Below are 10,866 nucleotides of genomic sequence, written 5' to 3' on the forward strand. Positions count from 1 at the left end.
CAGTCGTCTTCAAGTCCAGTTCATCGGTCCAAGTCAACAATTCCGTCAACACATAGTCTCAAGTCCAGTCACACAAGTCGTCTACGCAGTTCAACAAAGTCCCGTCATCAAAGTCAGTAACACGTCCAGTATGAGTCCAGTATCACAGCCAGTCACGCGTAGTCATCACAGCTCAGTCACAAGTCGCAGTCAACAAGCATCGCAGTCAAACATTCAGTCATACACAGCCAGTCATCAACGTCCAGTCCAACAAGTCTCCGTCATCACAGTCCAGCAGTCAACAGCCAGTCATCACAGTCCAGTCACATAGTCCACTCATCAGTACAGTCGACGACAGGTCAACCAGTGTCCCGTCACAGCCAGTCCAACACGCCAGTCAATCCCAAGTCCAGTCATGCCAACGGTGTCAATCATCGCCAGTCAAAGTCCCAGTCAAACACAGTCCAGTCATCAGTCCAGTCCCAGTTAATCGAGTCAAGTCAACATCGCCCATCACAGTCAGTCATCACAGGCAGTCAACTACAGTCCCATTCATCAGTCAGTACACAGTCCGTCATACGTTCAGTTCAAATTAACAGTCCGTAAACAAGTCGTATGACGTCGGCACACAGTCAGTCGATCAGTCCTCCAAGTCAGTCAAGACAGTTCAGTTCACAGTACCAGTAACACAGTCACGTTAAGTCTCAGTCATACGTCCATTATAGTCATCAAGTCCAGTCAACACAGTCATCTACTAGTCCTCATCAAGTTCTTGTAGATCGTATGGTTGAGCATGGAGTACTTCTTAAAGAAGAGAGTCTTGTAGATCGTATGGTTGAGCATGGTGTACTTCTTAAAGAAGAGCGTTTTGTTGATCGTATGGTTGAGCATGGAGTACTTAAAGGAATGTTTATTCAAGTTACGCCGCTTTTTTCTCCGTCAACAAGGGTAACAATTTAAAATGTACCGCCGTTTATTCCAAATGAGCTATTGGAGCGCGAGCTATTGCGGTTTGGGAAGTTCGCAAGTTCAATTAAGGTTGTCCCGTTGGGTTGCAAACACCCGGCTTTGAAACAGGTTATGTCGTTTCGGCAACAGGTGTTTATGTTTTTGGACTCACCGGAGCAGACTTTAGAGATATCGTTTAAAGTCAAGTAAGGGACAGGAATAAGAGGGCTTGGGTATTAGAAGTAATAATACTGAGTGATGAGGCTAATGAGGTTGACTGGGGTATGTGGTGGGAGGGGCAGCATATACTCAGTCATGGTACTAATTTCAGTGCTGCGGTGGCCATCTTGTTTTCCTCAGGCTTAGGGGTGACTGTGGTATCTACAACAGAGATTGTCAAGGGTCGGGTTTTATTGGTCAAGGTGGATGTAATGCGTTTTTTATTAGTTTTTTTAAAATGTTTATGCTCCTAATGAGGGTACAGAGTGTATTGCTGTATTTGATCAAATAAAGGAAACCTGAAGACAGTGTGACCAAGAGGGGTGTATGGTTTTAGGGGGGACTGGAACTGTACAGTGGATTTTACTGTTGATCGCACTGCTGAAGAACCTCACCTGCAGTCAGCCACTTTCCTGTCTGGCCTATTAACTGAGTTTGAGCTTTCTGATGTGTGGAGAGTCAGGAATGCAACAGTTAGGCAGTACACATGGCTAAAGGTTAATGAAGGTCGTGTCAGTGCAGCAAGGTTAGACAGCTTGTATGTATCTGATCTCTACTGTAGTAGGGTTGGAAGGTTAGACAGGTTGATATGGTAATCTGATCCTACTGTAGTAGGGTTTTGGAGAAGGTTAGACAGGTTGTAGTAGTCTGATCACTAATGTAGTAGGGTTGGAAGGTTAGACAGGTTGTATGTATCTGATCACTACTGTAGTAGGGTTGGAAGGCTTAGACAGTTGTATGTATTGATAACTACTGTAGTAAGGGTTTGGAAGAGTTAGAACAGGTTGTATGTATCTGATCTCTACTGTAGTAGGGTTGGAAGGTTAGAAGGTTGTATGTATCTCTGATCACTACTGTAAGTAGGGTTGGAAGGTTAGAACGGTTGTATGTATCTGATCACTACTGTAGTAGGGTTGGAAGGTTAGACAGGTTGTATGTATCTGATCATACTGTAGTAGGGTTGGAAGGTTTAGACAGTTGTATGTATCTGAGGCACTACTGTAGTAGGGTTGGAAGTGTTAGAACTGGTTGTATGTATCTGATCACTACTGTAGTAGGGTTGGAAGGTTAGAAGGTTGTATGTATCTGAGCACTTACTGTAGTAGGGTTGGAAGGTTAGACAGGTTGTATGTATCTGATCACTACTGTAGTAGGGTGGATAGGCTAGACTAGTTGTTATGTATGTTAATCTGATCCACTAGACTGTATAGGGTTGAAAGGTTTAGACAGGTTGTATGTATCTGATCACTCGTAGTAGGGTTGGAAGGTGTGGATTATGGACCCTGTGGGTTGCTCTGATCACTAGATATGTTCTGGTTGTAATTCATTTGTCCTGTCCACGAAGTCATCACTTTACTGTATTATTTAAAGTACAGTTGTACATATTGTCATGTTTTGGGAGGCGTGTAGTGGAAGAAAGGGGTGTGACGGAGAATGTTATGTGTGCCAGATGTCATTGGAAAGGGTGGTCGCAATGTCAGCTTGTCTTATAGGGGAAGGGGCTGGTAGATGAAATAATCTTGCTTGCCTCTACCTGTGGGCACAGACTAATGATTTTAACAGCCACCCAGGCTGGGGAGCCAGGAGGTGATTGGATCGATGTCTTGATACAAGAGCTTCAGAGGACCTTTTTGCAATTTCTTCTGGTCCTGGAAACACTGGATTAAAAGCTGCAGCCCTCTGCTAGCCGTGCCCACTTTGCACGGGTGGGGGGTCATAGGCCTGGTGGAGCATTTCTCCAGGATCATGGTTGGTCTATTCCGGCTTTCAAAGCAGCCCGAGATCGTTGTTTGTAGCAGGTGACTTGGTATCTAGCTGGGTTCCGACACATGCCTTCCACATTGATTTGAGGAGAGCTGGGCTGTTTGGGCTTAGACAAAGCACCTTCTCCTCTTAAGCTGGAGTGGGGGTTGATTTGTCGGAGCTGAGCTCATTTTATGTGGTTTCTAGTTATGTCCGCGCTGGAGGTTCCTCTTGTTCTAAGTCCCGTAAGAGCACGCCGTCACGTCTAGGATTGTGGCTTTTGAAGAGCCTCTTTTTCTAGCAACTAATCCGATGAGAAAGAGGACAGCTGACCTCAGACAATTGGGAGGATAAACATGGAGCTTCATACCACTCGACATGCATCTCTGGTAAGGCAACCTGATCTACTTGTTTTGGGTGAATGGGGTGTCTATTACTGTTGCCCTGCAGTTCCTTCTGAAACTCTGGCACATCTGTTTCTGCAGTGTCCCGTGTTGGTTGCGTGGCTTTTCGGTGATGGCCTGATCACTTCTTGTTCTTCAGTTCGTTTGGGAGAGGTTTTCTTTCTCCAAGTGTTTTATATTTGGGCTAAAGTAACAGGTTATCTCCGGTGGACAGCTCTATAATCAGAAACTGGTTAACAATATTGATCTTGTTTATGAGTATATTGTGTGGGGTTCTAGAGTCTGTGTTGTTGTTAGTTTAAGTGGTGGAGGAGGATTTGGTGTTGTGTTTATTACTGTGAGGTTTCGTGTGTCGTATCCTCTGTGAGGGATTGTGGTGTTCTGTTTTAGTTACGTCGTGGTAGTGAAGGTATTTGGTTGTTGTGTTTAGTCTATCTGGTGGAGGAAGGATTTGGTGTTTGTGTGTTAAGTTATCTTGGAGGAGAGATTGGTGTTCGGTTTTTAGTACTGTGGTATGGGATGTGAGTGTTTGTTTATTTTTGTGTTTTGTTGTTGGTGTTTGGATGTTTTTTTTTGTTGTTTTCTTTTATTTTTGTGAACTATGTGTGTTCGCTTAGTTTAGTTTGGTATTGGTGTTGTGGTAGGTGTTATGACTTCCCTGACCAGAGAGGAGGACAAGAGTGTGTGGTGGGGTGGGATGATGTAGTTGTGGGGTGGGAGTGTGGATGTAGGCGTTGGTATGGAGGAGAATAAAGAGAAGACGTATATTGGTTCTCTCTGTGAACACCATTGCAAGTGTTTTGCTGTATCTTGTTGAGTCGTTATTAACGAGGGCCTGATAATGTATTTTTATTTTTTATGGAATATCATAGGAATCGTTGTATTTTCTGTCTTACCGCTCCTTTTATCTGTCTCTTCGTTCCTTTCTCTCTTTTCTCATGTCTACTATCTTTGGCTCTGCTTGTTTCTTTCCTTTTCTCTTTTTCCTTATTCTCTACTCACTTTCTCCTCTTTTCCCTTCTCTTTTCTTCTCCCTTAATCTCCCTCCCTCCTCCCTTCCATTCTCCGCCTCTCTGCCTGTGTTCCTTTCTCCTCCATGATCTCAACTCTCCCTTCTCCGTCCTCTCGCCTTCTCCTCCCCCCGGTTTCTTCTGTCCTTCGACCCTCCCTCCTCTTTCCTCCTTCTTATTCTCTTACCGGCCTCCTCTCCATCCATTTTCACGCTCCCTCCCTCCTCTCTATCTCACTCTCCTCGTCCCTCCTCCTCGCTCTTCCCCTTTCTCTCCCTCTCCTCGCCTCTCCTCCCTTCTCATCTCCTCCTCCCTCCCTCTATCCACTCTCCTCCCTCCCTTCCTCTCTCTATATCAATCCCCCCTTCCTCTCTCTATCTCTTCTCCTCTCCCTCCCTCCCTTCCTCTCTATCCTTCTCGTTGCTTCTATTCCCCACAAAAAGGTTTTTAGGACTCAGGTGCTGAGGAGCCAGGGGAAGGATTGATCGATTTAGTTTGGTCTCACAAATGGGCAGTTTTGGTGAGAGAGAGCATGAATGAGCAACGAGGCCGACACTCACACACTATTCAGTTGCACATGTCACGGCAACACACACACAGCACCACACACACACACACATACACTACACACACAATTTTCCCATTTTACACTTATCTTTAGTCATCTTCAACACACACCACACGTACACACACACTACACGAGCAATTGCACAGCACCACACACACAACATCACACACACACACACACACACACCACTCACATTCGCAAATCTACACACACACACCACCACACACAACCGTTTCACACACACACACACAAACACACTCGATCTACACACCTAAGCCACACACACATGATGTGTGTTGCTTTTCAGTAGGAACACCAGCAGGCAAGTGAACTGGAGTGGGTTGGATGTGCATCGGAAGAACCGAGCTGGTTATTTATCTATTCGTGTCTCTCTGCTGTCCTGTCTTCAAACCAGCCAACCATACACAGATCAATAAAAACCTCCACTTCCTCTTCCTCACCCCTACTGTGACCCTGTGCACTCTCTCTAGTGGAAACACCACATTTATCGGGGTATTCAGAGCACTATATATGTAGGAGACAGTGTACAGAACAAGGCTATGTCGATAACTCAATTTGGACATAAATGCAGACAGAAACTTAAATCCAAGCTTCCAAGTGTTAAACTCGTTTGACAGCAGCCATTTGAACCATATGTTCTTACAGACCATTCAGACCATTTAACCACAATCCTCAAACCATCCAGTTCCTGCCTCACTAAGGCCCCTCTGTTGACTTGTCCCTCTGCGGTTCCATTCCTTGATCAATCCTAAATGCCATGACATTTAAGTGCAGGCAGGAATCCTAGGCAAGGCTCCACACAGTCCACCGTGCAGGACAGGACAGGACAGGACAGGTGACAGACTGGGGGCTGTGACCCTCCTAACTAAACCCAGTGTTGAACTGTAATGTACCGTGACTTGATCTGCTTGGGTTCTAAAGGGCAATAGATAGCAGAGCCCTATCATAGCTCTCTAGGTTAGAAGCTGACTATCTCTGTCTGCTGACACTGTTTTCAATTGTGGTTCATGTGTGTTAATACAAGAGTGGGGATTGGTGCGTAGCCTGCGCACCTAAACTGCCTTGAGGAAGCCACATTGACCCTCTGCAATGAAATCACACATTGTTGTACAGTGGACCTATGTGACACACACACAGACACACAGACACACACACAGAGACACACACACACAGAGACACACACACAGACACACACAGAGACACACACACACACACACACATACACACACACACACATACACACACACACACACACCACTGCCTTTCAGTTGTGACTGACTGATGGAAGCTGGCAGGCCGCAGGCTACCAACGTGACCCTGTAGGACCTAGAAGCATGTAGCTGAAATAACATATAAACTGGATGTGGTGTATCATGGTGTGATGATGCAATGCTATGATGAAAGAGACAAATATGCTCATTACATGTCCTATGAGTCCTTAATGTACCACCTGAGGGGAGAGAAGAGAGAGAGAGCAGAGAAGAGAGAGAGAGAGAGGAGAGAGAGAGAAGAGAGAGAGAGAGCGAGAGAGAGAGGGAGAGAGAGCGAGAGAGAGAGAGCGAGAGCGCGAGAGAGAAGAGCGCGAGAGAGAAGAGCCGAGAGAGCGTCAGAGAGAGAGCGCAGAGAGAGAGAGCAGCGAGAGAGAGAGAGAGCGCCGAGAGAGCGCGAAGAGAAGAGCAGAGAGAGAGAGAGAGAGAGAGCGAGAGAGAGAGAGAGAGAGAGAGAAGAGAGGAGAGAGAGAGAGAGAGAGAGAGAGAGAAGAGAGAGAGAGAGAGCGAGAGAGAGACGAGGAGGAGATGGAGAGAGCGAGAGAGAGCGAGAGAGAGAGCGAGAGAGAGACGGAGAGAGCGAGATGAGAGAGAGAGAGAGATAAGAAGAAGGAGAGCGAGAGAGAGCTAAGAGAGAGAAGCTAGAGAGAGCAGAGAGAAGAGAGTGTTGAAGGAGACTGAGCCCCCAAGTCAGATGTAAAAGCATTTAAACAAAGGATTGATTACTGCTAAATGTATACATCTAAGAGTGCAAGACCATTGGGACCTTTTGTTGCTGTCAATCTTGAGATGTTTCCACTTTGAAGACATAGCTCTGCCCTCATATACCTCACTCATTCCATCACTCCATCCAATACAGGAAGTACATATCAGTGTTATAAAGCGTCCTACCTCCAGTACTTTTCCCAGTGATGTACTTCTTGCAGCTGTCACACTGATACGTACAGGGCATGGTAGTCCACCTCGCAGTAGGGGATCCACCATCCTAGTACACACACACACACACACCACACACCAACCACACACACACCAACACCACACACCACACACACCACACACAGACACACACACACAGCAGCAGCGACAACACCACACACACACACACCACACACACACCACACACACACACACACACAACACACAACCACACACCAGAGATCACAGGCAGCTTTTAATACATACTCTGTGACATTCTGACAACTTCTGACAGGTGATATCAGAGAAAGAGAAACAGTGACACGACCAGATTCAAAATGTCCAAAATTATTTCACATCTGAGTTACCTGGTTACAGGTTGATTGCTGATGTAGATCTGATTACCTGGTACAGGTGAGTAATGTATCTGAGGTTACCTGTGGTACAGGTGAGTTAATGTGATCTGAGTTACCTGGTTACAGATGAGTAATGATCTGAGATTACCTGGTTACAGGTAGTAATGGATTGAGTTACCTGTTACAGCATGTAATGATCTGAGTTACCTGGTTACAGGTGAGTAATGTGATCTGAGTTACCTGGTTACAGGTGAGTAATGTGATCTGAGTTACCTGTTACAGGTGAGTAATGTATCTTGATTACCTGGTACAGTGAGTAATGTGACTGATTACCTGGTTACAGGTGATAATGTGATTCTGAGTACCTGTTACAGATGAGTAATGTGATCTGAGTTACCTGTACAGATGAGCTAATGTGATCTGAGTTACCTGGTTACAGGTGAGTGATGTATCTGAGTTATCTGGATGCAGGTGAGTGATGTGATCTGAGTTATCTGGAGCAGGTGAGTGATGGATCTGAGTTATCTGGATGCAGTGAGATGATGGATCTGATTATCTGGTGCAGGTGATGATGTGATCTGAGTTATCTGGATGCAGTGAGTTGGATGTGATCTGAGTTATCTGGATACAGGTGAGTGACGTGATCTGAGTTATCTGGATGAGGTGAGTGACTGACTGAGTTATCTGTACAGTATGTATACTGAGATCTGGATGCAGTGAGTGATGTGATCTGCGCTGGTTACAGGTGAGTGATGTGATCTATATAGTGCACCTACTTTTGATAAGCCCAGGGCCATAAGGCTCAGTAGAGTGTGCTCACGTGATGTTAAGGCATCTGGGAACTGGGTGTTGAGGTGGTGTTGAGGTGATGTTGATGTGGTGTCGAGTTGTTTTGTGTGATCTGAAGGTGTTGAGGAGGTGTTTGTGGTGTTGAGGTGTTTAGTGTGTGTTGAGGTGTTGAGTGCTGTGTTGTTGAGTGTGTTGAGGAGTGTTGTGGTGTGAGTGCGGTGTTGTGTGAGTGGTGTTGATGTGGTGTTGAGTGTTGTGGTGTTGAGGTGGTGTTGGATGTGTGGCTGTTAGGGCTATGAGAGACTCACTTGCTGATGTACTCGGCGTTGAGCACACTTGTTGGCACACCCTTACACTTGAAGCAGCCCAGGTGCCAGCTGTTTATACCAGCGCTACAAAGAGACTGCTCATCTTAAACTCCTTCCCACAGCCACAGCAGATCTACAGGAGAAGGAAGGGTGAGAGAGAGAGAGAGAGAGAGAGAGAGAGAGAGAGAGAGAGAGAGAGAGAGAGAGAGAGAGAGAGAGAAATAGAGAGATGTATCAGGATGTGAAGCGAGAGAAGGAGGTGGACTGATATTATACTGTATAGAATGATGACGTGAGACAGAGAGACAGAACATGAGTGTATGTAGGGTAACTTACTGTGGACAGCCTGTATGGGAGCAGGGCTGTTGGCAGACTGGGGCTGTGTACAGTTTTGGCAGACACACTCTTTACCGTTAAAAGTCACACGGTCACCGGCAGGGAACGGCTGTCTGTCAATCAAAACGCAACACAAGACACGGTCAGTTCACAACAACTAGTCATCATTAACCTCTGAACATCTTTTACTGTTTTCTGTGAGTAAGACTGCAGGCGATGATGTCTATGGCTGACATTTCCAGGGTAAGATGTGAAGGGCGGACAACCAACGTGATTCGAGGTGCAACAATTTTTTGGGGCCAACATTGATAAAGAAAATTAGTTCTGATGAAGGCCACTGACGAGGGCCACTGACGAGGGCCACTGACGAAGACCTTATCCTTTTCAACTAAATTCTCACGGTATTAGATCATGTGCAATCTATCACCGTGAATAAATAACCCCCACATTGACCATGCATAAATGTATCAATGCCTTTAGGTGAGCAGCATTAGGGAAGACTCCATTACACCAAACTGTACTGCAGCACTGAAGAGAGAGTATCCCACTACCAGACTGGCAGCGGGTTCAGTAGAATAGAGCAGAGATGATTCCATATTGTCTTGGCTGATATTAGTGTGAAAGATGGGAGTTGTTATCATGCTATGTTTATCACCTAATGCTCTACGTTAGTCCCACTGGATCTGATATGGTCACTGTCACAGCCAGGCTGCTCAGGTTCAAGAGTAGGGACAAACACGCACGCACACACAGGCACAGATACACACACAGACACACACACACAAACACACACAGACGCACACACAAACACACACACACCAAACTAATGAGTCGTAAATTACATATACGAACAAGAACATGGTCCCATCCACACTGACCCAGTGTGATGACTCGAGATACAGAGAGAGAACTAGATAGATGGTGAATGTGTGATGACTCGAGATACAGAGAGAGAACTAGATAGATGGTGAATGTGTGATGACTAGAGGTTGATGTTTCAGGAATACTCCCTGACCTTTTAACACCTTGTGGGATGAGGTAACACGCATAGTCACACCACACACACACACACACACACACACACACACACACACACACACACACACCACACACACACACACACCACCACACACACACACACACCACACACACACACACACACACCACACACCAACACAACCACGAGTACAAAGACAGAATGTAGATGAGGTAATACATAAACAGCTATGCCTGAGGGTTTTCTATCTCAAAAACATCAGTGTGGAAACTAAAGTAACATCCTCCTGGCAGACAGCTAGAACACAGACTGTGATCTTGACAGAAAATGACAGCCATGTCACTTGAGCCCAGGACAGCCAGGCCACACCTTCCATAGAATGACATACTACAACTCATGTAATTGAATGGGATCTCTGTGACACCTTCTTAGACAGCAACCTAACGATTGTTCCACAGATTGTCAGCCATTTTCAGAAGCACGGGTGATGTATTGCTGCTTATAATTTGTCCAATACTACAGTAAAAGTGTTGGCATTGTTCCAAATGAACACCATCCTAGTCTGCAGTTTCCCTGTTGCATAACCTAGTACCGTTCCCACACTCCCCCTCACATTAATCCTCAAAACAACCTCTTTCAACCTCTTTACAACGTCAATACAACCGCTTTACAACGTCAATACAACCGCTTTAACAACGTCAATACAACCTCAATAAGGTGCATTAGCAGGGGATTGGGACTGAGCCCATCACGGAGGTGAGGTTTAGGGGTGGGTTTAGGGTGAAGGAGGGGGTACTAGGTTCTATCTGTGGGAAGGTTTAGGGTGAAGGAGGGGCTACTGGGTCACTCTGGTGGGAAGGTTTAGGGGGTGGAAGGAGGGGTACTGGGTCACTCTGTGGGAAGGTTTAGGGTGAAGGAGGGTGTACTGGGTCACTCTGTGGGAAGGTTAGGGTGAAGGAGGGGGTACTGGACTGGTCACTCTGTGGGAAGGTTTAGGGTGCAGGA

At 46.0% G+C, this 10,866-nt stretch overlaps 1 protein-coding gene across 1 annotated transcript in view; it reads right to left on the bottom strand.

Annotated features, from left to right (window-relative positions):
• The window catches only part of LOC111978116 (uncharacterized), a 104,833-nt gene that overhangs the window by 55,322 nt on the left and 38,645 nt on the right, over window positions 1-10,866 (bottom strand). Inside the window, 1 exon segment of the mRNA XM_070448188.1 lies at window positions 8,529-8,597. Coding sequence (XP_070304289.1) covers window positions 8,529-8,597 — 69 coding nt within the window.

This window comes from Salvelinus sp. IW2-2015, linkage group LG18 (genome assembly GCF_002910315.2).
Source record: "Salvelinus sp. IW2-2015 linkage group LG18, ASM291031v2, whole genome shotgun sequence".
Taxonomy (NCBI): domain Eukaryota; kingdom Metazoa; phylum Chordata; class Actinopteri; order Salmoniformes; family Salmonidae; genus Salvelinus; species Salvelinus sp. IW2-2015.